The following is a 27,858-nucleotide window of genomic DNA, read 5'->3' as shown; positions in this document are numbered from 1 at the left end:
GGTGGGGACAATCCAACAGTGATATTTATTGAGCCCTTACTATGTGCAAAGTGCTGTGCTAAGCCCTTGGGAGAGTGCAATTCAGCAGAATTAGTAGACACTTTCCCTGCCCATAATGACTTTATAGCCTAGAAGGGGAGACAGACATTAATAGAAATAATTTACAATAATAATAAGATGATGGTTTTTGTTAAGGGCTTACTCTAGGTCAAGCATTGTTCTAAGCACCACAGTCCTGGTCCCACACAGGGCTCACAGTCTTAATCCCCATTTTACAGATGAGGTAACTGAGGGACAGAGAAGTTTAGTGACTTGTCCAAGGTCACATAGCAGACAGATGGCGGAGCTGGGATTGGAACCCAGGTCCTTCTGACTCCCAGGCCCGGGGTCTATCCACTAGGCCATGCTGCTTTGATGTAGAGATGGTTTGGGAGGAGGGGGAGACAAGTGCGAAGGGACATTTTTGAAAAATCAGCAGAGGGAAGTGTGGACCAGAGAAGGCAGAGCCTGGAGGTAGGGAGACCATTCATTCAATCGTATTTATTGAGCGCTTACTATGTGCAAAGCACTATACTAAGCGCTTGGAATGTACAATTCGGCAACAGATAGAAACAATCCCTGCCCAACAACGGGCTCACAGTCTAAATGGCGGGCTCACGGTCTAAACCAGAGAGGAGGTTGTCGCCGACGAGGGAAGTCGTAATTTCCGGTTCTCTTCATTCCTTTTGGCAACCAGGGATATGGCTATGGAGTAACAACAACCCAGTAACGTTCGTTAACTGGAACTCCAAAGAGCCCTCCAATGATAATAACCACGAAGACTGCGTGGAGTTGTATTCCTCAAGTGGATTCTGGAATGATCTGGGCTGCTCCTCCTATAAGGGATACATCTGTAAAAAACCTAAAGGTAAGGAAGAACCTGAAGGGTGTCCTGAAGGGTGTCCTGAAGCCCATGAATGAGAGTTAGTGCAATGTCCATCACCTCTGTCCCCTACCCAATACCTCATCCTACCGTGCTGCCAGGAAGTCCAGATCAGGGTGTTGGTGGGTGGAAGGGAGGGAGGGAAAGAAAGGGGAATGGTGGAGAAAGGGAGAGAGGGAGTGGGGGAGTAAGCCCGGCAAGGGTCTGCCAGTGTGAGAAGAACAACCCGCCATTTTTCCTCCATCTCGTCCATCTCATCACCACCCACCTCTCACCCACGTCCTGCCTCTGGCCTGGAATGCCATCCTTCCTCATATCTGCCAGACAATCACTTCCCCCTGCCTCTAACTGAAGGCTCATCTCCTCCAAGAAGCCTTCCCTGACTAAACCATGCTTTCCTCATCTCCTACTCCCTTTTGCATTACCTTGATTTACTCCATTTATTCATCCCCCCCCTCCCAGCCCCACAGCACCTATATACATATCTGTTATTTATTTAATTCTATTAATGTTTGTCTCCCCCTCTAGACTGTAAGCTCGTTGTGGGCAGGGAATGTGTCTGTTTATTGTTGTATTGTACTCTTCCAAGCGCTTAATACAGTGCTCTGCACACATTAAGTGCTCAGTAAATACAATTGAACGAATGAATGAATGAATGAATGGGTTCCGAAATCCCCGGCCACCTTGACAGTGCTGCTTCTCCTTCCGCAGTTATCGAAATCGAGACAACGCAGGAAGCCTCAACCACCACAGGTAGGCTGACGTCGACCCCAAAAGCAGCAGTGTGGCCTATTGGTTAGACCACAGGCCTGGGAATCAGAAGGACCTGGGTTCTAATCCCAGTTCCACCATTTGTCTGCTGTGTGGCTTTGGGCAAGTCACTTCACTTCTCTTTGCCTCAGTTCTTTCATCTGGAAAAAGGGGATGAAGACTGTGAGTCCTGGGTGGGATAAGGATCTTTTCCAACCTGATTATCTTGTATCTACCCCACCGCTTAGAACAGTGCCTGACACATAGAAAGCACTTAACATATGCCATTATTATTATAAGGAGAATTGATAAGAAAACCCAGTGAGGGACTACCTCTGGACAGTGCTCAGGAACTGGACATTTGAATTCTTAGCATGCCTTTGCTGCCCGTTCTGCTAAACCCAGCTCTACCTCTTGCCTGAAATGAGACCTTGGGGGAGTCACTTCTTTTGATCTCAGTTCCTTCACAAGTAAAAAGGGGATTAAGACTGTGAGCCCCACATGGGACATGGACCGGGTGCAACTTGCTTAGCTTGCATCTATCCCAGCGCTCAGTCCAGTGCCCGGCACCTAGTAAGCGCTTAACAAATACCATAAAAAACTCATCCGTTGTACAGTCATCTCCAGGGGATCCTGTCATCCCCAGTCCCTGTGTCTCGGTGAGGGCCCTGCCCTTGAGTTCTCTCGGTCTCTCAGGGGAGTTCTGTGTTTGCTTTCAGCTGGGCCCAAGAAGATTGAAGTCTCCTCGTCTTCACAAAGCACCACAGGGACCGTGATCGTTGTGATCCTCCTCATTTTGTCGGGAATCGGCGTCGCCGGCTACTTCTTCTACAAGAGGAGACGGTTTCCTCTGACCCCGGAAGAGAACTTCGAGAACACCCTCTATTTCAACAGCGAAACGGTTCCAGGAACGAGCGACACCAAAGGCCTCATGGGTAACATCGAGCAGAACGAACACGCCATCCTATAGGGAAGGTCGGGAGCTCAGGCGGGTTTCCAACCGATACGGTGACACTGCGCTGGCCCTGGATGGTCCCAGCCAAACTGATAGTTTTCCTCACCAAACAGTATACGTTGCCTGCCCTTTAGGAAACATCAGTAGGAGCCATTGCTTCTCTTCAAGTCTGGGAAGATGTCGTGGGAGAATCCGTCGGTATTAAACTGGGCCGCGATTTCAGTCATCTTCCGTTTCACAACTTCAAAATGGCAGCACTTCACAAGGAGGATGAAGCGTGTGAGGAGTTCCCACGTGAACTCTAGGAGCACTTAGAAATTCTGCAGTTTTTTAAATATTTGGCAAGCACTTACTCTGTGCCAGGCACTGTACTAAGCGCTCTGCTCCAGGACTCTTCAAGGAGACAACCCACCTTGGACTGTATTTAGTCTCAGTGTGACGTAAGAACCTTCTCATGCTATGTAATTCCCCGTCGGCAACGTAGAGTCGAAAACCTTCATCTTCTTCTTTAGCTCGTTTTCCTTTCCCACCCTCCTAGTTTATCATTGTATTTTCTTTATGCAGAAACAGTGAGGCAGCTGATAAACTAACATTCCAAAATTTGGTCTGATACGTCAAATTTTGCATATATTGTTTAAACTCTGTTTCCTTTATCATTGTTAAAATGTTTTCTTCCACCAGGTATGAATGGTTGAAATAAAAATACGGTTGACTTTCTTCTTCATCCAGACAATCTGCTTGGGTGCTGGGAAATGAACAACTCAAGGCAGTGTGCATTATTATTATTGCTAATAGTAATATTGATGTAATAACAGCAACAATAATATGGTATTCATTAAGCCCTTACTATGTTCCAAGCACTGTACAGTACAGTACAATCAGAACAGAAGCAGCGAGGCCTAGTGGATAGAGCACGGACCTAGGAGTCAGAGAGATCGGGATTCTAATCCCGATTCCACCACTTGCCTGCTGTGTGATCTTGGGCAAGTCACTTCTTTTCCCTGTGCCTCCACTCCCTCATTGGGAAAATGGGGATCAAGACTGTGAGCTCCCTGTGGGACAAGGACTGTGCCCAACTTGATTTTTGTGTATCTACCTCAGTGCTTAGTACAGTCCCTAGTACATATTAAGCCTTTAAAAAATGCCATTTAAAGAAATAGGAGTGACAGTAAGGAATGGATTTCCTTGTCTTGTCTTATACCATCGAGTCGTTTCCGACCCATAGCAACACCACGGACACATCTCTCCTAGAACGCCCCGCTCTCCATCCACGATCCTTCCGGTAGTGGATCCATAGAGTTTTCTTGGTAAAAATCAGGAATCGGTTTACCACTGCCACCTTCCGTGCAGTAAACTCGAGTCTCTGTCCTTGATTCTCTCCTGTGCCACTGCTGCCCAGCATGGGTGAGTTTTGACTTGTAGCAGATTGCTACAATTTGGGATAAATCGGTATCTATGACTTTGGTTAGGAAGAGAACTGAGGAAGAGATTGGAACTGATTGGTCACCACATAATCTTGGTCATCTGGTTTTCAGCCATGATCTAGCTGGAACTGTTGAAATGGAAGAGAATATCGTAAAGGAGATTATCTTTAGGAGCAGTTGCCACGTTTCCCTGCAGAAGTGACTACATTAATAATGAAGGACAGCTGACGACTTCAGAAATGATAAGCATTTAGTGGGTATAAAATGACAACAGATAATCCCATCCGGTAGTTTAAGACTCTTAGAAACTTTCTTAGAATTTCCCAAGTGCAGGAAAAGAACTGATCAAGAATGATCCAACCAAATATTCCCCTTTTAGTCACTCAACATGCCTTTTGAATCATTCCATCCTCAATACTCTCTTGGTTAACTAAGGTCTTTTCTGTTTAAATAAACAGTTCAGCAAAGGGCAGAAGCAGTGTGGTCTAGTGGATAGAGTGTGGGCCTACGCATCAGGACCTGGGTTCTAATCCTGGCTCCACGACTTGTCTGCTGTGTGGCCTTGGGCAAGTCACTTCACTTCTCTGTGCCTCAGATCCCTCATCTGTAAAATGAGGATTGGACCAGGGCCCTGTCCCACACGGGGCTCACAGTTTTCATCCCTGTTTTACAGATGAGATCACTGAGGCCCAAAGAAGTGAAGCGACTTGCCCAAGGTCACACAGCAGACGAATGGCAGAGCTGGGATTAGTAACTATTGTGTCTGTTTGTTGTTGTATCGTACTCTCCTAAGTGCTTAGTACACAGCTCTGCACACATAAAGCGCTTAATAAATATGATTGAATGAAAGAATGAGGTCCATCCGATGCCTAGGTGCTATCTTCTAGGCCTTCCCATGCTTTCCATGAATCCACGCTGACTAAAGAATCGTGTATCTGTGTTCAAATCAGCCGTGAATTAGCCCACTGCATTTATTTACTATTTCCACCCCATGCCCAGAAAAGTATGTACTAAGTTGTGCCCACCTCCATTGTTATCTTAAAAGTAACCCGCTCCTTAGCAACTGACAAGTTTCCAAGAAGGCTACAAGCTAATCCTTCTCTAGCTTCCAGACCCGCATCAAGGAATGTTAAAAAAACACTGGACTTTCCAACCACGAAATACTTTCAGGGATTCAAAAGGCCACAAAGCTCCAGAGGCTTAATCATTTTTATTTCTCCCAAAGGTAAGAATCTGGGGTTTAGAACGGCTCGTAACTCCTGTCATTTGTCAGAACTGACATAAGTAAGTTCTTTTAAACAGCCTGAACTGCTTCTTGGATCTTCCACGGCCATGACTGTGATCTCGATTTGGACAAAAACTTTAATTCTCCTTTAACAATGCTCTCTCTCTCTCTTTCTTAAATGGTATTTGTTAAGTGCTTACTATATGGCAGGCAATCTCCTTTAACAATCTGTTGCAAAGCAGTTTTTTTCTTCTTAAAGCTTAGTGAACTCGCATTTTCACTGACCTATATTTATTATCCAGTCATGAGGCTGCCATCCTCTCAAATCCCAGTGGATTTAATAACTCAGGTTTTTATTCAAATTCATCAAGAGCAGAAAAAGAAGGTTTATTGAAAGGTAAAACTTGAACGGTTTTCTTTGGTGTGGCTCCCACTGACATCTGCTAGTACCAAGCTAAGGATCTACTGCTCCACATTTGAAAATTCTGCTACAACCAGCATTTAGAGTTTATTTTTCCCTCTCAACTGCTTGACCCTGTTAATCCTTGCTCACCACTAAGACACATTTATGGTTTTGTGAATGTCCAGATTTGCTTTTTCTTTCTTAACATGGTGCGTTTGTGTTCAGAATCATGCAGGGAGGTGAGGTGGTGGGAGGGGAAAATTTGTGGACATCGTAAATCTGAGCTGCTGAGCTTAGTAACCTATTTCTGGGAAAGCAACCAAGAAAACATGTTTCTCTCCTGTTCGGACTCCTCAAACTTTTATTAAGTAGTGATGGACGAGGAAACTTAGTTTCCCAACTTTTTTTTTAACCTCAAAAAGTTTTAGTTGGAGGACTGGCTTCTCACCTATAATGCTTCAATATTCTCAAGCTAATAATAATAATCATAATAATGGTATTTATTAAGTGCTTACTTTATGCCGAGCACAAATTAGGGGAGCAGCATGGTCTACTGGAAAGAGCACAGGCCTGATGGTCAGAGGACCTGGGTCCTAATTCTGACTCCACCACTTGTCTGCTGTGTGACCTTGGGTGAGTCATTTCACTTCTCTGGGCCTCAGTTACCTCATCTATAAAAATGTGCACTCAATCTCTGTTCTCCCTCCTACTTAGACTGCGTGGGGCCAGGCCTGTCTGGACAAATGAATTTGTATCTACCTTAGCATTTAGAAAAGTGCTGGACATAGAATAAGCACTGTATGAATGATCATCTGTGGTATTTTTTGAGTGCTTACTATGGTAAGAGCACTGTGCTAAGCACTTGGAAGGGTACACTCCAACAGAGTTGGCAGATTAGTTCTCTGTCCACAGTGAGCTTCCTAAAAAAAAAACCCACAAAAGAACCCACCACCACTTCATATAGAGACAAAATAATTGGAACAGACACAGTACCTGCCTGAAGAAGGGCTCAGTCTGGGGAGAATAGGAATCTTAGCCCTGCTTTAGAGATCAGGAAACTGAGGCACAGAAAGGCTAAGTGACTTGGCCAAGATCACTCTGCAGAACGGAAGTAGAATCTAGGCCTCCTGACTCTCTGCCCTCTGCCCTCTCCTCTAGATCATACTGCTTAATCATCTTAGTTTCCCGCGGTTTCAGAGTCCCAACTCATCCGAAACAAGTTGTTGCTGCAAATCAGCTTAGCCAGCCTCTGAATAAATCCTTTCCCCCACACTGCAGCCCTTCTAACGGAAAGGTTTTTTTTTCTTTTCCCCATCCCCATTCGAATTCCTCCGGTGCCCAGTGTACTCGGTAAACGCCAAACCCCGGCTAACCCACTGACGACCGACTCATCTGGAAGAGAGGGGCCGAAATGTGCTCTGGGAAGATCCCAGGAGGATTCTGGGTGACACTGGTCTTCCTGGTCAGCCCCCCAGCCAGAGGGGCCCAGCTTTGGAGGGATTCCCCAGCAGAAGGTGGCGGCAGCAGTCAGGGCCGAGACCGGTTGACCCAAGTCCCGCGACACCGTCAGTGGACTTACAACCACACCTCGCCACTCCAGAACCGATCGAGAGGACTCATCAGGACGTTCATGGAGAAAACAGGGTGCCCGCCGCCTGGAAACTTCGGGGTGCAGGAGAAGTGCGACCCGGTCAGTAACTGGAGTCAGTTCATCAGGGGCAGTTTGGCATAGGTCAGTCCATCATATTTATTGAGCGCTCACTGTGTGCAGAGCACTGGACTAAGCGCTTGGGAGAGTACGATAGGACAATAAGCAGACACATTCCCTGCCCACAATGACCTTACAGTCTAGAGGGGCATAGGATGGTGAGTTTTGATTGTGCCAAATTGTACTTTCCAAGTGCTTAATACAGAGCTCGGTACACAGTAAGCACTTAATAAATATAATTGAATGAAGGAATTACTGCTTTATGAGGATGTGGGGATCTGAAAGGAAAATAATAATAATAATAATGGCATTTGTTATGAGCTTACTATGTGCCAGGCACTGTACTAAGCACTAGGGTGGAGACAAAAAAAATCGAGTTGGACATCACTGTAATAGCTTGTGGCTGTTAAACCAACACCCAGTGAGGCTCAGCAGACATTTTGATCGGCTTGGTTCTGTTTTGGAAGAGACCTTTCGCACAGAAAACATCCACTCACCCTCTTTCCCTCCGCACGTTCTTTCCTCCATCTGATTTGCAGTTATTAGAGAGGTTTTTTTTCTTGTTTTTCTTCCTATCTTACCTGCCAGCCTCTGTTCCTTCCGGTGATTCCTGCCTCTTCCAAAGGAAGGAGGAGGAAGAATGGAGTAGACTCTAGGTTCACCTTTAAGTTTCCTCTTTTTCTGATTTTTTTTAAAAATTGAAGGGACTCCTAGTTTTCTTTTAGTGTCTGGTTCTAGTTGATTGGACAGAGTCTCCTCAGGGTCCCCACTTGCAAGGATTTGAGGGGGACAGGAGGACTTTTTTAGTCATGAATTCTTGGAGGAAAAGTTAGGGAAAGAGAGCAAAAGATCTGTTTGTGATACAATGTATGTGAAGAATCTTGTTTTCAGTGCACATTAACCTCTCCAAGGTACAGGTACATAATTCAGTTACGGTTCCACTTTCTCCTAGAGTTCCCGATGTCGATCAGTCACTGGATCAAAGGTATTTATAGACTTCTTATTGTATGCCAAGCATTGTATTAATCATTTTTGGAAGTACAACATGACAGTTGAAAGACAGGATCACAGTCGTAGAGGAGTTTATAGTTCGGTAGGGGACTTGGACAACAGAATATTAATTCATTCAATTGTATTTATTGAGCACTTGCTCTGTGCAGAGCACTGTACTAAGGGCTTGGAAAGTACAGTTCAGCAACAGATAGAGACAATCCCTACCCAACAGTGGGCTCACAGTCTAGAAGGAGGAGACAGACAACAAAACAAAACAAGTAGACAGGCATCACTACCATCAAAATAGATGAATAGAACCATAGATAAATGCACATCATTAATAAAATAAATAGAACAATAAATATGAACAAATATATACAAGTGCTGTGGGCAGGAGAAGGGGTAGAGCAGAGGGAGGGAGTCGGGCACTGGGGAAGGAAGAAGGAGCAGAGGAAAATGGGGTGTTCAGTCTGGGAAGGCCTCCTGGAGGAGGTGAGCTTTCAGTAGGGCTTTGAAGGGGGGAAGTGCTAGTTTGGCGGATGTGAGGAGGGAGGGCATTCCAGGCCAGAGTTAGGACGCCGGCCAGGGGTCGAGGGCGGGACAGGTGAGAATGAGGCCCAGTGAGAAGGTTAGCGGCGTCAGAGGAGCTAGGATGCAGAAGGAGAGAAGGGAGGTGAGGTAGGAGGGGGCAACGTGATGGAGAGCTTTGAAGCCAACAGTGAGGAGTTTTCACTTGACACAAAAGTAGATAGACAACCATTGGAGATTTTTGAGGAGGGGGTTGACATGCCCAAAGCATTTCTGTAGAAAGATTATGCGGCCAGCAGAGTGAAGTATAGACTGAAGCAGGGAGAGACGGGAGGTTGGTAGATCAGAAAGAAAGTAATCTAGTAACCCTCCCAAAGATGCTCCCACGGGAGCAAATCCTAGATCTGTCCATAAGGTTCCATGGCTTCTGATTAGTCATTGAGCTCGATGTTGACATCCCTTCTTCTCCAAAGGTCTCTGTTCATCACTTTAAATCTCTCCTCCATCGGTCCGATCTGCCATCTTAGAGCCACGTGGCCTCTCTCCACTGTGGGGCCGCCTTGCACTGCGAAGACAACAAGGCAGCTTGATTCTCCCTCCCCTCACCTCAGCGGACCTCAAACCAGACCTGGGTTTGGAGCCAGGGAGGGCAAGGAACATTGAGGAAGAACCTTTGGCCTTTGGGCAGGACTCCGAGGTAGAAGCAGCCTGGCGATGCCCCAAGGCAGAAAAGGCTCTATGCCTTGGTCTCTGGGTTAGAAACCAAGTGGTGCTCACCTCCCTGACCCAGGGCACAAGCCTGAGAAGGGGAAAGGTAGCAATAATAATAATAATAATGGTATTGTTATGTGCTCACTATGTGTCAGGCAGAGTACTGTGCACTGGGCTAGACACAAGTGAATCAGGTTGGACACAGTACCTGTCCCATGTGGGGCTCACGGTCTCAATCCCCATTTTACAGATGAGGTAACTGAGGGACAGAGAGGCTAACTGACTTGCCCAAGGTCACACAGCAGACAAGAGGCAGAGCTGGGATGAGAATTCATGTCCCTCTGACTCCCAGGCCCGTGCTCTATCCACTACACTATGCTGCTTCAACTATATATTTACAAATCTAAAATTTATTTATTTCTATTAATGTTTGTCTCCCCATCTAGACTCTAAGCTCCCTGTGGGCAGGGAATGTGCCAGTTATATTGTTATGCTGTAGTCTTCCGAGTGCTTGGTACAGTGCTCTGCGCACAGTAAGCGCTCAATAAATACGATCGAATGAATGAATGAATGATAAGGCTCCCTCTCCTGTTTCTCTCTTGCAGTGCTTTGAGCCCGACACTCTACTTCTCATTGCTGGAGGACATGTTGGGGAGAGTCCAGAGGAGGAAATATTCCAGAGAATTTCTCTTCTCCTCCTCTATTACGTCGTTCACTGGGCAGACGTTTGCTCGCCCAAGCTCGTCCTGAGCGACAAGGAGTACACGTTCTTTCTTCACAGCCTCCTGAGCTTAAGGAGGGATGAAAACCATAATTTCTTTTCTCGGAACGAAACAGAAGACGCCCTGGTTGCAGTGAGGCACCATTTTAACACTTCTGGGGATCAAGTAAGACGATCCACTAGAAAGGGATTTTAGACCCAACAAAGAGAAGGATCTGGGTCTTGGGGGCAGTAAATGCTTAATTCTGAGGACCATCCTTGACGTTAATGCATTAGAGAAGCAGCATTGTCTAGTGGGAAAAGCACGAACCTGGGAGGCAGAGGACCAGGGTTCTAATCCTAGCTCTGCCTCTTGCCTGCTGAGTGACCTTAAGCAGGTCACTTCACTTCTATGTGTCTCTGTTTCCTTATCTGTGAGAAGCAGTGTGGCCTAGTGGAAAGAGCATGGATTTGGGAGGCAGAGGATCTGGGTTCTAATGCCGGCTTCTCCATTTGGCTGCTGTTTGAACTTGGGAAAGTTACTTCACTTCTCTGGGCCTCAGTTACCTCATCCGTTAAATGGGGATTGAGACGGTGAGCCCCACGTGGGACCGGAGACTGTGTCCGACCCAATTAACTTGTACCTACCCCAGTGCTTAGTACAGTACCTGGCACATAGTAAGCGCTTAACAAATACCATGAAAAAAAATCACTGCCGCTGAGGAGCTGACAAAATATTGGAGGAGGTAGACACTAAAATAGATTTCTGATAGAAAGTGACCGAATAGAAGGATGTTTACCTAAGAACTGCTGAGTTCCTTAGTCCTCAATGAGTAAAGGACTCAAGTACATAGGTGATTCGTTCATTCAATCGTATTTATTGCAGAGCACTGTACTAAGCACTTGGAAAGTACAATTCGGCACTAAATAGGTGATGCCTAAGGGAGACAGAATAGAGTCTTTTGCGGGATCCTCCCCTGCCTCCCACCCCCTACCTGTGGGAAGTTCCTCAAGGTTCAATTCTGGGTCCCCTTCTAATCTCCATCTACACCCACTCCCTAGGAGCACTCAATCTCTCCCTTGACTTCAAGTACCATCTCTAAGGAGATGATTCCCAAATGTAATTATCAAATTATTCTCATCTCATCTCTCTCATTCAAACTGCACATTCGATGTGTCACCAGATCCTGTCGATTCCATCTTCACAGCATTGGTAAAATCCACCCTTTCCTCTCCATCCAAACTGCAAGTACGTTGATCCAAGCAATTCTCCTGCTCCACCTGGATTACTGCATCAGCCTTCTTCCTGATCACCCTGCCTCCTGTCTCTCCCCATTCCAGTCCATATGTCACTCTCTACCTAAATGACTTTTCTACAAAAATATTCAGTTCATGTCTCCCTCAAGAACCTGCAGTGGTTGCCCACCCACCTCTGCATGCAACAGAAGCTCCTCACCATTGGCTTTAAAGCCCTCAATCCTCTTGCTCCCTCCTACCTCACTTCACTACTCTCCTACGACAACCCATCCCCCGTACTTTGCTCCTCTAGTGCCAACAAACTCACTGAACCTCGATCTCACTGCTGACCTCTTGGCCACGTCTTCCCTCCTGCCTGAACCTCCTTCCTTTTCCATATTGGTCAGACCACCACTCTCCCCTCTTTTAAAGCCCTTAATAATACCTGTTAATAATAATGAATCCCCATTTTGCACATAAGGCAACTGAAGCCCAGAGAAGTTAAGTAACTTGCCCAAGGTCACACAGAAGGTAAATGGCAGAGCTGGAAGTAGAACCCAGGTCCTCTGAGTCCCAGACCCATGCTCTATCCACTAGAGCACACTGTTTCTTTATAAGGAGAGATCGTGCCTACTAACTCGGTGATATTTTATCAATCAATGGGATTTATCGAGCGCTTACTATAGGCAGAACACTGTACTAAATGCTTAGGAGAGTATGCTACAGCAGAATCAGGAGACACGTTCCCTGTTCATAATGAGCTCATTGTACTCAGTGCAGTCCTCTGCACACAGGAAGCGCTCAATAAATCCCATTGATTGATGGATCAATCAATTCAGGGAGGCCCAAAGTGTATGGTTTAAACATACTCTCTCTTCTGGTCACTCTGCAGTGTCTGGGGGTTGACGATTTGGAATGGCGATCTGGGATCTCGAGGAGCGAGGGGGCGGATGCCAATACCCTTCCCCAGCTGGCGATGACCATCATTACCCTTTCCCTTCAAGGGGTCTGTCTGGGCCACCCAAGACTACCCTCTCCGGACTTCTTCATGGACTACGTATTCAGTTCTCTCAACACAACCAGCACTCTCCGACTCCAAGGTTTGATCACCCCTAAATCATCCCGCCTCTGGTCACCAAAATCTGGGCCTTGGATGGCTTGTTAGCACATAATAATAATAATGGTAATGATAATATTGGTTAAGCACTCTTTAATGGTATTTTTAAGTGCTCACCATGTTACAGGCATTCCCTCTGCACCATATCCCCGTCAGCCCAGGGGCCTGGGTATATAGGGCTTACCCTGGGGGTAGGGTGGTAGAATGGTTAGCAACACAGGGGACTGTAAGGGATGAGGATGTCATCATGAGCTGGACAGAGCCCCCTCCCCTCTACAACCTTCCCAGGGTCAGTGAAAAGCACGGAGAATCTTTGTTGGGGACTTGGAATTTTCTCCCAGGGCTTGACAACCTTCCTCAGGGCCAAGTTTCTATTTAGAAAATTGCAACCTGAATTTTTTTTAATGGTCTTTGTTAAGGGCTTACTATGGCCAGGCACTGTACTAAGCTCTGGGGTAGATATAAGTTACTCAGTTTGGACACAGTCCCTGTCCCACAGGAGGTCACAGTCTTAATCCCCATTTGACAGATGAGGTGGCTGAGTCCCAGAGAAGTGAAGCGACTCGCCCAAGGTCACACAGCAGACCGGTTGCAGAGCGGGGTTAGAACCCAGATCCTTCTGACTCTCAGGCTCGCGCTCTATCCACTAGGCCGTGTTTCTTCTCGATCAGGGGATTGGAAGCCATCTAGAGGTTCAGAGGGATTTCTCCTTCCCTCACCATCCACCTTGGCTGGGCATGATTCCGTTTCTGTCTTCAAATTTCAGAATTAGATCAGCTTCTCCGTTTACTCCGCGCTGGTCGGCCCTGTGACCACGGTGACCACACCGTGGGGGCCCCTAGGACGAGCTGGGGATCAGGAGGACTCAGGGACAGCGAAGCCCCTGATGATCCTGTGCCAGCCGGGAGGAAGGTGGAGCTTCCAGGAGGCCCCCCAGCTTCCTGGAACCAGGTAGGCTCCCTTTTCCCGGGGTTGATGTGTGTGGGAGGGCAGTGCCAGGAGGCTGTTTTTCTACGAAAAAGGGTCAGTCCATGTTTCCCCACTCCTCCAAGGGTTGCCCATCCACCTCTGCATCAAACTGAAGCACCTCACCACTAGCTTTAAAGCACTTCACCACTTTGCCCCCTCCTACCTCACCTCGCTACTCTCCTACTATGACCCACCCCATGGACTTCGTTCCTCTAATGCCAACTTTCTCATTGTGCCATAACATCTATCTTCCCTCTGACCTCTCGCCCACATCCTGCTTCTGGCCTGGATGCCCTCCCTCCTCATATCTGATGGACTCTCCTCTCGTTCAAAGCCTTACTGAAGGCCCATCTCCTCAAAGAGGCCTTCCCTGACAAAGTCCTCCTTTTCTCTCCCTTCTGGGTTGCCCTGACTTGCTCCCTTCGTCCATTCCCTCTCCCAGTTCCAAAGCACTTATGTACCTATCTGGAATTTATTTCTATTAATATTTCTCTCCCCCTCTAGACTGTAATCTCACGGTAGGCAGGGAATGCATCTGTTATATTATTCTATTGTCCTCTCCCAAACACTTAGTACTGTCCTCTGCACACAGTAAGTGCTCAGTAAATACAACTGACTGACTGACTGCTTGCCTGGGCCCTTGGCAGGGAGGGGTGACTCATAAGTGTCAGGCTAGCAGGGATTTCCCAGGAAGAAGAAGCTCATTGTGGGCAGGGAATGTGCCTATTTATTGTTCTATTGAACTCTCCCGGATGCTTAATACAGTGCTCTGCATACGGTAAGCACTCAATAAATATGACTGAATGAAGGAACCTGGGTCAGTGGGTCCTCAGTGTCGTTGCACCCAGAGAGGAGGGAGACTTCTGGAGAGATATGATGGGGAATGCCCAGCTTCGAAAGGGAGGACCGTCTCTGGGGGGGTTTGGAGACTGATGGATGGTCTGACTTCGGGGATCCAAGAATGAGGGAGCAAATGCAGCCAGCTCCAGGGCCCGCCTCCAGACGTGTCAGTCATTTATTCTTTCATTCAGTCATATTTATTGAGCACTTACTGCGTACTAAGCGGCTGGGAGAGTACAATACAACAATAAACAGACACATTTCCTGCCCACGAGTTTACAGTCTAGAGTTGGGGAGACAGACATTAATATAAACAGATAGATTACAGATATGGACTTAAGTGCTATGGGGCGGGAAGTTGGGGGATGAGCAAAGGAAGCAAGTCAGGGTGACGCAGAGGGAGTGGGAAAAGAGGAAAGGGGGGCTTAGTAAGGGAAGACCTCTTGAAAGAGATGTTCCCTCCATAAGGCTTTGAGGTGGGGGGAGACGAATTGTCTGTAGGATTCGAGGAGGGTGGGCGTTCCAGGCCAGAGGCAGGTTGTGGCGAAAGGTCAGTGGCGAGACAGAAGAGATCGAGGTGCAAGTGAGAAAGTTGGCATTAGAGGAGCGAAGTGTGCGGGCTGGGTTGCAGCAGGAGAGTAGCGAGGCCCATGCCCACCCTCTGGGGCTGGGTGGGGCCGAGGGGTGGCGGAAGCTGGAGGACATTCCCCTCTCTGGCAGACCCCCAGGGAATCGACTTTCAGGTCAAGCTGCCCAGGGCCCAGAGCCCCAGAGCTCCGCTGTGGAAGACGAGCGGACTAACCATCCCCACGGGCATTTGCTGAGGCCAGAGGGCTCCGGACGACCCCCTTTGACCTCCCCCGGCCCTCACGCCAGGGACTCGCCGAGCCTTCAGACCCGATGTCCCAAATAGCTCTGGGGCAGCCAATGGACTCAGAGGGGTTGGGGCTGGGAATAGAACGCAGGCCGGCCCCCAGGGAACTTCCTCTAGCTGCAGGAACTATTCTCAGAGCCAGTATTTCTGTTCCCTCGTCTCAGAGAGCGGAGAGAGGTTTTCCATCCCATCTCTCCCTCCCTCTCCATATCAGACAGATAATTGCTCTCCCCACTGCAAAACCTTATTGAAGGCCCATTTTCTCCAAGAAGGCTTCCCTGACTACGCCCTCCTCTCTTCTTCTCCCACTTCCTTCTGCACTGCTCTTACTTGATTCTTCATTAATCCTCCCTCCGATCCCCACAGCACATACGTATTAATCTATCATTTATTTATTTATTTATTTATTTATTTATTTATTTTTCTTTTTATATAATGTCCATCTCCCTCTCTAGAGTGTGTGGTCGTTGTGGACAGGAATGTGTCTGTTTGTTGTGATAGTGTATTCTGTCTAGTGCTCGGTACAGTGCTTTGCACACAGTAAGTGCTCAGTAAATATGATTGAATGAATCTCTCGGCTTTCTCACTCAGGCAACCCCTAGCCAGGAAGGCTTCTGGGAAGGTTCTGGTGTCTGCTGGAGTTCCACCGATGGGGCCTGGGAGACTTTGGGATTGGGTCATCTAGGGCGGCTCACGTGGAGGCTGATTCTGAGGAAGGAGCGTGGCTTAGTGGATAGAGCACAGGCCTGGGAGTCAGAAGGTCATGGGTTCTAATCCATCTAATCTCCACCACTTGACTGCTGTGTGACCTTGGGCAAGTTACTTCACTTCTCTGGGCCTCAGTTCCTTCTTCTGTAAAATGGGGTTAAGAGTGTGAGCCCCATTTGGGACAGGGGCTGAGTCCAACCTGACTAACCTGATTCATTCCCAGTGCTTAGAGCATTGCTTGGCACATAGTAAGTGCTTAACAAGTACCACAATTATTATTATTCTCTGCTCTGCTCCCCAAACCTTTAAGAGATGCAAGTTCTTGTTACTTCACCCCTGGTTTTCAGGTTGGAGCCAAGGACCGTCCTGTGCCTTCAGTAGGGTTTTGAAGTAGGGGAAAGTGATTGTCTCATCTGGAAAATGGAGATTAAAACTGTGAATCCCACGTGGGACAACCTGATAACCTTCTATCTACTCCAGTGCTTAGAACAGCGCTTGGCATGTAGTAAGTGCTGAACAAACCCCATAATTATTAATTATAATTATTATGAGGTAACTGAGGCCCAGAGAAGTCAAGTGACTTGCCCAACATCACACAGCACACAAGTTGCAGAGCCAGGATTAGAACCCAGGTCCTTCCTCCTCCTGGGCCTGGGCTCTATCCACTAGTCCATGCTGCTTCTCTGTTATAGTGAGCTGTCCCAAGCGCTTAATACAGTGCTCTGTACACAGTAATAAATACTACTGATCGATTGATTACTCCGCACTCAATAGTCTCCGAAAGCATTGCTCTGCATAAACCTGCGCACCTTCAATAGCTGCTGTTCTTTATCATTCTAAACCACAAGAACGCATTTTAGACCGGGAAAGAGTTTCCCCGTCCTTTCAGAAATTATTGTTCTTCATGAAAAGCAGCATTGCGCAATGGCTAGACCATAGGCCTGGGACTCAGAAGGTTGTGGGTTCTAATCCTGGCACTGCCACTTGCTGTGTGATCTTGGGCAAGTCATTTCACTTCTCTGGGCCGCACTCACCTACTCTGTAAAATGAGCATGGAGACTGTGAGCCCTATGCGGGGCAGGGACTGTGCCCAACCCGATTTGCTTGAATCCACCCCAGCACTTGGTACAGTGACTGGCACATAAGTAAGCTCTTAACAAATACCACGGTTATTATTCTTTTAATTATTCTTCTTATGGAATTTGGTTTGAGTGGAACCCCGTCGATCCTACCTAACTCTCTCCCTGCTGGAGAATTGTCCGCAGCCGAAAGCGAATCATTCCACCTTCTTCTCCACCAGGCCTGCCTTTCGGCCGAAGACCTGGCCGAGATATTCCTGCCAGCTAGCCAGGGCTCTATATCCAAGGAAAACTTCCAGGAAATCAGCCCTGCCGTCATCCAGCAGTTGTTGCTCACCTGCCCTTGTGGGTCAGATGACCCCCAGCTTGTCCGGACACCACCCGAGGCCCTGGAGAGTGAGTGTTGCTCCCCGTTGGCCGGGTCACTCTGTCAATCAAGCCGTGATATTCATGGACTCCTCACTGTGCATGGAGCATTGGGTTAAGCGCTTGGAAAAGTAACAGTGAAACAGAATTGATCCCCATGATCCTTGCCCACAAGGGGCTTGCGGTCTAGTGTTGTCGATGTGTGTCCTGACTGCTGTAGGATGTTGAGCCATGTGCTGAACGTGAGACCTTCCCTAAGGGATGGAGCAAGGGCTCGGCTGGCCCAGGATTCAGAGGGTCTTGTTGCCTGGACTTTATGCCTTCTGGCCTGCTTTGTGTAGCCGCTTAACCTCTCTGGGCCTCAGTTTCCTCCCCCGTAAAATGGAGTTTCGATAACCTGTTCTCCCTCCTACTTAGACCGTCAGCCCCTAGTGGGACAGGAACTGTTTCTGACCTGGTTTTTTATTTTTATTTTCATATTTGTTAAGTGCTTACTAGGTGTCCAACACTGTTCTAAATGCTGGGGTAGTAGATTTAAGTTAAATTAGGTTGGACACGGTCCCTGTACCCCCATGAGGTTCACGGTCTAAGTAGGAGGGAGAATAGAAGAACTGAGGCACCGAGAAGTTAAATGACTTGCCCAAGGTCATCCAGCAGACAAGTGGCAGAGACAAGGTTAGAACCCAAGTCCTCTGACTCCGGGCCAGGGCTCTCTCCACTAGACTATGCTTCTTCTCTGATCATCTTGAATCTAGGTACGGTGCTTTGCACAGAGTAACTGCTGAACACATACTATTTTTATTATTAAGAACACATTATTGTTATTGTTATTGATATTATTATTAGCTCCCAGAGCAAACAGACACCCTCCCTGTTCCCAGTCGACAGGCGCCATTTCTCTCCACATCCCAGATGTTGTTTCTTCCCATCTCACGTCTTGGGCACGCCCCAGGAAGCGGGAAGGAGAAGGACCCCAGCCTTGGGAAGCCCCTGAGGCAGAAATCTAGAAGCTGCGTGCCTCAGTTCCTTCCCGTGGCCTCTCAGGCGAGGTCTCCCTCCCACCCCCCAGCTAGCTGCCACAGCCACCGCAGGACAGGGCAGGTCTGACACCACCTTTAGTTGTTGTTCCTCCTTCTCTGGGTTCAGGGGAAAGGCAGAAAGGAAGCCAGGAAGGGAAGGATTGCCTTAGGCCAGTTCAGTCCTGTCTCCTTTGGCGGATGGATGAATCAGGGCCTCTCAACTGCTTCCCCTCTGCCAGGAAAGAAAGCTTCCTCCTCCCTGTCGTCCTCCTGGATCTAGCCCTGGCAGCTCATGGTGGGCGGGGAATGCCTCTGTTTATTATTACATTGTACTCTCCCAAGCGCTTAGGAAAATGCTCTGCACATAGTAAATGCTCAATAAATACATTGACTGAAACGGGGCTCCATGACCACTGGGGCCGGTAGTCGGGGCAGGGGGCGGGGTTGTGAAGTGGAGGACACTCTCCAGCGACGTTCAGCGCTGTCCCGTCCAACAGGACCACAGACCGGTTCTTCTAGCACTGTCGACGGAGGTCCAGACGGGGGATCTGTTGGACATCCGTTCATTCCAAACATGGGGTGCAGATTAGGTGGATATTTGAGGAGGGGGGTGAAGTTTCAGAACACTCCTAGGCCGAAAGAGCAACCTTTTGGGGTCATTTCGGTCCTGACTGGAAAGTTGCATCGTAGGCCCTGGTGGAAGTTGGGCTCAGGCAGCTTGGGGGTGATCTCCATGGGGGTGATCCCCATGGTGGACGGGTGGGCGAGAGGGTGGGAGAGAATGGGGGAGGGGGCCTCTAGGGTGGCCGGCTGGTCAGAGCTCCTGGCTTCTGCTCTCTCGGCTCCAGGGTATGGTTACGGGACGGTGGCTGTGCTGCTCATCACTATGGGCTCTGTGCTGGGCCCAGGCCTCATTCTCCTCAGCGGCTGTTATGGAAGCTCCCAGCTGGTCATGCAGCTGTTCGTCGGCCTGGCCATAGGGGTGCTCTCCGGCGACGCCCTGCTCCACCTCATCCCCCAGGTGAGCCGCTTGGTCGGTCGGGTGACACTGGCCAAGTCACTTCGGTTCCCTCTGCCTCAGTTCCCCCCCTCTGTTAAATGAGGATCAATTACCCGTTCTCCCTCCTTTACACCTTGAAACCCGTGTGGGACAGGGGCTGTGTCCGACCCGATTAGCTTGGACCTACCCCAGAGTTTAGTATAGTCCCTGGCACTTAGTGAGCATTGACAAATGCCATTAAAATATACCTCCTGCTGCTCCAGTCCTGCTCTCTAGACTGTGAGCTCATTCTGGGCTGGGAATGTGTCTGTTGTTATAGTGTACTCTTCCAAGCGCTTAGTACAGTGCTTTGCACACAGTAAGCACTCAAGAAATGCAAGTGAATGAATGAATGCAGCAGCTCCTGTTGGCCTTTCCAATAATATCATTCAATCGATCGATTTTTTGAGTGTTATGTGTTCTTTCCACTAGGTCATGCTCATAGAGTAGATACTATTCCTCCCCACGACGAGCTTGGGAATCAATCAATCAATGATATTAAATGAGTGCTTACCGTGTGCTGAGCACCGTACTGAGCACTCAGGAGAGTACAATAAAGCAGAGTTGGTAGACCCATTCTCTGACCACAAGGAGTTAGATAGAATTCCCTGAGCAATGTAGAAAACCTTCTTCTTCTTCTTCAATCGCACTTACTGAGTGCTTTCTGAGTGTAAAGCACTGTACTAAGTGCTTGGCATCGTATTAAACCCCAGTGACCATCCATCCTTCTCCAGCGGGAGAGAAACTAATCATGGACCTTTGTGGGAGGAAAGAGGGGAAGGAGGCCCCTGGAGCGGGGTTCTGGATGTGTTTGACCAGCTGGGTAAAGCGGATAGTAGAGGGTGTTAGACTGTAGGTCCTTGAGCACAGGGATAGTGTCTAATCTGGCAGTGTGACCTAGTGGAAAAAGCACCAGCCCGAGAGTCAGAGGACCTGAGTTCTAATCCAGTTACTTGCTGTGTGACCTGGGACAAATCACCTAACTTCTCAGTGCTTCATTTCTCCTGTTCTTCCTCCTACTTAAGACCGTGAGCCCCATGTGGGACCAGGACTGTGTCCGACCTGATTAACTATTAGCCACCCCAGCATTTAGAACCATGTTTGACCCATGGTAAGCACTTAACAAATACCATAAAAAAGAATAGTGGAGGAGGGCCAGCCTCCGGCCAGGCTTGGGGAAAGGTTTGTGGCTACCCAGGGAGGCAGCACTGTATGCTAAGCACTGGGCTAAACATTAGGCCTTCTCACTCAACAAAACATGTTCATTCTTTCTGCTCCTTCCCCTCCTTGTCTAGATTCTCGGCCTCCACAAGCAGGAAGCCCAGAAGATGGGCCATTTCCATGAGGGCAAGGAATACATTTGGAAACTTTTGGGTGTGATCGGAGGAATCCATGGATTTTTTCTGATTGAAAAATGCTTCGTTCTGCTCATGCCCGAGAGTGACAAGGTACCATCTCCTCCAGCCTCCAATCCTGTGTTGAAGGTGTGTCGAATGTAGTTTATTGGAATTCCTTCCAGATGAGGAATAGCCTGGCTTACAAAATGCCACGTGTGAATTTGGGATCCCGCTTCCTGTATAACTCCACCCAAGTTGACTCCTGATTGCCACCTTTCTGGGTTCCATATGATAGTTATTGTTATTATTAATAACATTATTATCGTATTTGCTAATCTCTTAATACGTGTCAAGCACTGTTCTAAGCACTGGAGTGTATACAAGTTAATCAGAATGGACACAGTCCCTGTCCCATATTGGGGCACAGAGTCAAAGTAGAAGAGCCTAGGATTTTTTTTTTTAATTATGGTATTTGTTAAACACTATGTTCTAGTCCCTGTACTTAGTGCTGGGGCGGATACAAGATGATTAGGTTGGACACAGTCCATGTCCCATATGGGGCCCACAGTCTTAATCCCCATTTTAAAGATGAGGAAACTGAGAGACAGAGAAGCTAAATGACTTGCCCAAATTCACACAGCAGTCCAGGTGACAGAGCTGGAATTAGAAGCCATTTCCTTCTGACCCCCAGGCCCTTGCTCTATCTGCTAGGTCACGCTGCTGCTCAATCCTCATTTAATCCTCCTTTTACAGTTGAGGAAACTAAGGCACGGAGAAATTAAGTGACTTGCCCAAGGTCACACAGCAGGCAAGTGGTAGAACCGGGATTAGAAGCCAGGTCTTCTGACTCCCAGGTCCGTGCTTTATCCACTAAGCCTTGCTGTTTCCCCTAAGCTCTTAACACTCAAAAGAGCCAATTAATGGAATTACCACATTCCAACAGTGGATTCTAATGGTTAGTCGAACACTGGCTCAGGCAGTTTTGAAAGTTGTTAACCCCTGAAAAACTCAGGAGGAGACTTCAATGTTCAGGGGAACGTTTTGTGGAGAGGTCTGTAGGAAACTGGCACATTCTAGGACAGGAAGGGATCTTGGAAGGAGCAGAAAAACAAGTTCTAGAAATGTTGAGCTCAGGGCCAGATTGGGATGAGGAAGTGGCCTCTTGAGGATTCCGATGCTTTTTTTGCTAGTTGAAGTCTCGATCGCATCTCGATAGCTGAATGAAATCGTCACCCGTGGATGATAAAAGCTATGATAGTTCACTGTTACAGTAGTAATAGTAATAGTAGTGAGAGTATTTCATAACAATAATAATAATGATGATGATGATAGCATCTGTTAAGTGCTTACTATGAGTCAAGCGCTGTTCTAAGAGCTGGGGTAGTTACAAGCTAATCAGGTCGGACACAGTCCCCATCCCACATGGGACTCACAGTCTGAATCCCCATTTTAAGGATGAGGTAAATGAGGCCTAGAGGAGTGAAGTGACTTGCACAAGGTCACACAGCAGACAAGTGGTGTAGCTGGGCTTAGAAACCAGGTCCTCCTGATTTCCAGGCTTGAACTCTATCCACTAGACCAAGAGTTTAATGGGTACAGACCACTGTATTAAGCTCTGGGAAAGAATACACAGGGGACAATTAGACATAGTCACTGGACCTCAGTCGATCAATAAATTACATTTATTGAGCACTTACGGTGTGCAGAGCACTGTACTAGGCAGTTGGGAGTGTACAGTTTAGCAGGGTTGGTAGACACATTCCCTTCCCCCAGAGAGCTCAGGAAGTCAGTCAATTAATCAATCAATGGTATTTATTGAAAGCTTATTGTTTGCAGAGCACTGTACTAACCCCTTGGGAGAGTGCAACATAATGATATAGCAGGGTTAATAATAATGTTGGTATTTGTTAAGCGCTTACTATGTGCAGAGCACTGTTCTAAGCGGTGAGGTAAATTCAGGGTAATCAGGTTGTCCCACGTGAGGCTCACAGTTAATCCCTATTTTACAGATGAGGTAACTGAGGCACAGAGAAGTGAAGTGACTTGCCCACAGTCACACAGCTGACAAGTGGCAGAGCCGGGAGTCGAACTCATGACCTCTGACTCCAAAGCCCAGGCTCTTTCCACTGAGCCACGCTGCTTCCCTACTACTACTAACATGGTTAGTAGACATGTTGCCTGCCCACAATGAGTTTACAGTCTAGACAGGGAGACAGACATCAATATAAATAAATTACCGATGGGGACATAAGTGCCTCGGGGCTGAGGGAGAGGTGAATAAAGGGAATAAAGGGTATAAATAAAGTACGGGGTGAAACCGAAGGGAATGGGAGAAGTCAAAATAAAGGTTTAGCCAGGGAAGGCCTCTTGAAGGAATGTGTCTTCATTAAGGCTTTAAAGGTGGGGGAGACTCATTGTCAGTCAGATATGAAGAGGGAGGGCATTCCAGGCCAGAGGCAGGATAGGTGTGAGAGTACAGCAGCGAGATAGATGAGACTGAGGTAGAGTGAGGAGGTTGGCATTAGTCCTTGCTAGCGTCGTTAGCTCAGAATCTAATCCTTTCAAATTGGCATGTGATATCTCTCGTAATAACACAGAGAAACACTCCAATTTTGCTGGGACCCGAGGGCTTAGGGAGAAGGCCCAGGCCTGAAAGTCAGAGGATCTGCATCCTAACCCTGGCTCCACCTGGACTGCTGTGCGACCTTGGACAATCACTTAAATTCTCTGAGTCCTAGTTACCTCGGTCATAAAACAGAGATTAAAACTGTGAGCCCTATGAAGGACACTGACTGTGTCCAACCCGATGATGTTGTATGTACCCCAGCGCTTAATACAGTGCCTGGAACATAGTAAGTGCTTAACAAATACCATTAAAAGAAAGATAGAGGGGGAGTGCTCTGACATCGTTAAAAGCCATTTTTAATGGGGATTCAATCAATCAACTGTATCTATTGAGGGCTTACTTGGTACAGAGATTGGTGTGCAGAGCACTGTACTAAGCACTTGGGAAGATACAATACCATACAATAAGTAGACACGAACCCTTTCTTCAAGGAGGATATAGCCTGGGTCACCATCAGAAGCACAAGGAAAAGCAGCACCCATGTGCTATGTGGTATCTTCTTTTCCAAGCTAATATTTGCCTTCCTCTCTGCATGAGTTTCTCTGGACCCTGTCTAATTTCTCTTAGGCTATGAGTTGGGACCGGATGACCTAATGGATAGAGCACGGGCCTGGGAGCCAGAAGGTCATGGGTTGTAATCTCAGCTCCGCCACTTGTCTGCTGTGTGACCCTGGGCAAGTCACTTCATTTCTCTTGCCCTCAGTTCCCTCAGCTGTAAAATGGGGATTGAAACTGTGAGGTTCAGGGGCTGGGTCCAACCCGATTTGCTTGTAACCAACCCAGCACTTAGTACAGTAAGTAAGTTAAGCACATAGTAAGTGCTTAACAGCTACCATAATTATTCTTATTAATGAGCTGGGCTGGAGGAGAGCTCCCACCACTTAGCACAGTGTTCTGCCCAGAGTAATTGTTCAATAAATATTGATCGGTCGAGCTACACGTCATTTATTAACACTAAAGTCTGTCTCCCCCTCTAGACTGTAAGCTGGTTGTAGGCAGGGAATGTGTCTACCAACTCGTGTTGTACTCTCCCAAGTGCTTAGTACAGTGCTGTGCCCACAGTAAGCACTCAAGAAATATGACTGACTGACTGATGAACATTTGGCTTCAGCACTAACCTGAAACTCTCCTCCTTTGGCAGGGTTTTTCCGTAGCTGATGGCCTGGAGAGGCTGCCCCAAGACCCGAGTCTCGAATTGGAATTAGACGGCCTGTCGGGCAGAGACAAGTCCACGTCCACTATCCAGTTGGTAGGTCATAGGTGTCCGGTACATTCTGGACCTCATTTCGAATCCCGGCTCTGCCACTTGTCAGCTGTGTGACTGTGGGCAAGTCACTTAACTTCTCTGTGCCTCAGTTACCTCATCTGTAAAATGGGGATTAAGACTGTGAGCCCCACGTGGGACAACCTGATTCCCCTGTGTCTACTCCAGCGCTTAGAACAGTGCTCTGCACATAGTCAGCGCTTAACAAATACCAACATTATCTTCCCCTGGTCTCTCTGGACAAGGATTTAAAACATCAGAGCACTTCAACCTGACTTTCCTGATGGACTGCCTCTTCTTAATGACAGTGGATTCCCCAGAAACAACCACCAGTCCCCTGCAACAATAATAATAATAATCATGGTATTTGTTAAGTGCTTACTATGTGCCAGGAACTATACTAAGCATGGGGGTAGATACAAGCAAACCGGATTGGAGGCAGACCCTGTCCCTTATGGGACTCATAGTCTTAATGCCCATTTTGCAAATGAGGTAGCTGAGGCACAGAGAAGTTAAGTGACTCCCGAGTTCACACAACAGACAAGTGGCGGAGCCGGGATTGGAACCCAGGTTTTCCTGACTCCTAGGCCTGCGTGCTATTCACTAGGCCAAACTGCTTCTTTGTAAGCCATCTGGAGCACACAAGTTATTGGCCAAATCAGTTATAGTTTTTTTTTAATTTTTAATTCACTTTTCACTGGTCTTGTCAGTCTCCCAATCACAGAGTTAATAACGTACGGTACCTCCTGTTTCGGGGAGAGGGGACAATTGGTCTCCCCAGCTTCAAAGCCTTTTTGAAGGCCCATCTCCTCCAAGAGGTCTTCCCTGACTAAGCCTTCCTTTCCTCTCTCCCACTCCCTTCTGCATCACCCTGACTTGGTCTCTTTATTCATCCCCCATTCCAGCCCCACAGCACTTATGTATATATCTGTAATTTTATTTATTTATGTTAATGTCTGTCTGCCCCTTAAGACTGTAATATCATTGTGGGCAGGGATTGTGTCTGTTATATTGTAGTCTCCCAATTGCTTAGTACAGTGCTCTACCCAGAGTAAGCGCTCAACAAATACTAGTCACTGACTGACTCAAGGAGATTTTCTGAGAACTTTTCAAGTCAATAAAGCAAATGTCTATTCAACAGCAGTTGGTCCAGAATTAACTTACAGATGCTGCATGAACAAGAAATTCTCTGTCACTTTTAACAGACACCAAGTTCATTTGCTTCTTAGATACTTTAGCATCATTTGGAAAGTAACGGTAGTGTGGCCTAGTGGATAGAGAACAGTCTGGGAGTCAGAGGTTGGTGATGATGGTATTTGTTAAGCTCTTACTGTGTGCCAAGCACTGTTCTAAGCATAGATTCTAATTCCACTATGCCACTTGCCAGCTGTGTGAACTTGGGCAAGTCACTTCATTTCTCTGGGCCTCAGTTTCCTCACCTGTGAAACAAGGATTCGGTACCTATTCACTCATCAACCTAGACTTTAAGCCCCATGTGGAACAGGGAATGTGTCCAAACTGACTATTATGTATCTACTCCAGCACTTAGAAAAGTGCTTGACACAGAGTAAGAGCTTACCAAATGCCATAATAATAAGGCTTAATAGGAGGAGGAGGAGGAGGAGGAGGAGGAGTAACAGTAGCATTTATTGACTACCCACTTGGTGCGGAATACTGTACTAAGCGCTTGGGAGTACAGAATAACAAAGTGGCATATCCAGCCCACAGAGTTTACAGTTTAATGGGAGAATAACAAAGTGACACAAATCCAGTCGACAAAGAGCTTGCAGTTTAATGGGAAGGTCAGAGTAATCTCAATAAATGACTTACTGTGTGTGAAGCACTGGGGTAGAAACAAGATAATGGAGTCAGACACAGTCCTTGTCCCAGTGCGATTACAGTTCAGGGAAGCAGGGATTTCAACCCCATTTAACAGATGAGGAAACTGAGACCCAGAGAAGTTAGCATGGCCTCATGGATAGAGCACAGTTCTGAGAATCAGAAGGTCAGAGGTTCTAATCCTGGCTCCTCCAATTGTCTGCTGTGTGACCTTGGGCAAGTCACTTCACTTCTCTGGGCCTCAGTTACCTCATCTGTAAAATGGGGAATAAGACAGTGAGCTCCGTGGGGGACAGAGATTGTGTCCAACCTGTTTTGCTGGTATTCCTCCCATCCCCTCCAATGCTTAGTACAGTGCCCAGCACATAATAAGCACTTAACAAATACCACCATGCAACTTGCCCAGAGTCACACAACAGGCAAGCGGCAGAGCCACGGTTAGAACCCAGGTCTTCTGACTCCCAGACCTGGACTCTTTCCACTCGTTAGGCTATATTTCCCTTTTTAAGAAGTGTTCAAAAGAGCAGAAGATGAGCTTGTGGAATCACGAGGTATGGGATGCAGTTGTAAAACTCAGGAAAAAACAAGCCAGGTATTCTGGTCTCAGGGACGTGTTTATAAAAGCAGGGCTTTGGCCTTGTTTTGCTAAGGATTCCCCACGAGCGGCTCCAACCGTCAGCTTCTTCGGTGTTATTTGGTAGACTCCAGACCTTGCTCTTTCAGCGCTGTGTGGCTGTGTGGGAGGGAGGAAAATGTGCTGTTCTTTTGGATCAATCATTAGTCTTGGGTTTTTGCGGGGGTGTTCTTTCTGATGGTATATGTCAGTACTGCTGGGGCAGGAATCTGGAAGACATCCCGGTTACCCAGAAATGACTGTAATCACCAATTCACCCCTGATTTATCTTTTTTTTTTTTTACAATGGTATTTGTTAAGCGCTTACTATGTGCCAGGCACTGTTCTAAGCACTGGGATAGGTACAAACTATGTTGGATAAAATCCATATCCTGCTTGGGGCTCACAGTCTTAATCACCATTTAATTGGATGAGCATATAATTGAAGAACACAATGAGGGCTCAATGTATACATTATTTGACCAATTGATCGAGAAGCAGCATGGCTTAATGGAGAGATCCCAGGCCTGGGAGTCAGAAGGATCTGGGTTCTAACCCTTGCTCCACCACTTGTCTGCTGTGTGACCTTGGGCCAGTCACTTCATTTCTCTGG

General features: G+C 47.4%; 2 protein-coding genes across 2 annotated transcripts in view; both read left to right on the top strand.

Annotated features, from left to right (window-relative positions):
- The window catches only part of MRC1 (mannose receptor C-type 1), a 68,336-nt gene extending 64,985 nt beyond the window's left edge, over window positions 1-3,351 (top strand). Inside the window, exons 28-30 of the mRNA XM_029078212.2 lie at window positions 737-907; window positions 1,634-1,675; window positions 2,392-3,351. Of these exons, the coding sequence (XP_028934045.1) occupies window positions 737-907; window positions 1,634-1,675; window positions 2,392-2,642 (464 nt within the window). The 3' untranslated portion in view covers window positions 2,643-3,351. The remainder of the gene's footprint in view (window positions 1-736; window positions 908-1,633; window positions 1,676-2,391) is intronic.
- A 3,694-nt stretch (window positions 3,352-7,045) lies between these two features.
- Window positions 7,046-27,858, top strand: part of SLC39A12 (solute carrier family 39 member 12) — a 40,936-nt gene continuing 20,123 nt past the window's right edge. The window contains exons 1-8 of the mRNA XM_039913845.1: window positions 7,046-7,369; window positions 10,225-10,506; window positions 12,448-12,655; window positions 13,439-13,623; window positions 17,364-17,538; window positions 19,376-19,548; window positions 20,862-21,050; window positions 24,671-24,778. Of these exons, the coding sequence (XP_039769779.1) occupies window positions 7,091-7,369; window positions 10,225-10,506; window positions 12,448-12,655; window positions 13,439-13,623; window positions 17,364-17,538; window positions 19,376-19,548; window positions 20,862-21,050; window positions 24,671-24,778 (1,599 nt within the window). The 5' untranslated portion in view covers window positions 7,046-7,090. The remainder of the gene's footprint in view (window positions 7,370-10,224; window positions 10,507-12,447; window positions 12,656-13,438; window positions 13,624-17,363; window positions 17,539-19,375; window positions 19,549-20,861; window positions 21,051-24,670; window positions 24,779-27,858) is intronic.

This window comes from Ornithorhynchus anatinus, chromosome 13 (genome assembly GCF_004115215.2).
Source record: "Ornithorhynchus anatinus isolate Pmale09 chromosome 13, mOrnAna1.pri.v4, whole genome shotgun sequence".
Classification (NCBI taxonomy): Eukaryota; Metazoa; Chordata; class Mammalia; order Monotremata; family Ornithorhynchidae; genus Ornithorhynchus; species Ornithorhynchus anatinus.
The sequence above is the reverse complement of the archived record's forward strand: the minus strand, read 5'-3'. Positions and strand labels throughout refer to the sequence as shown.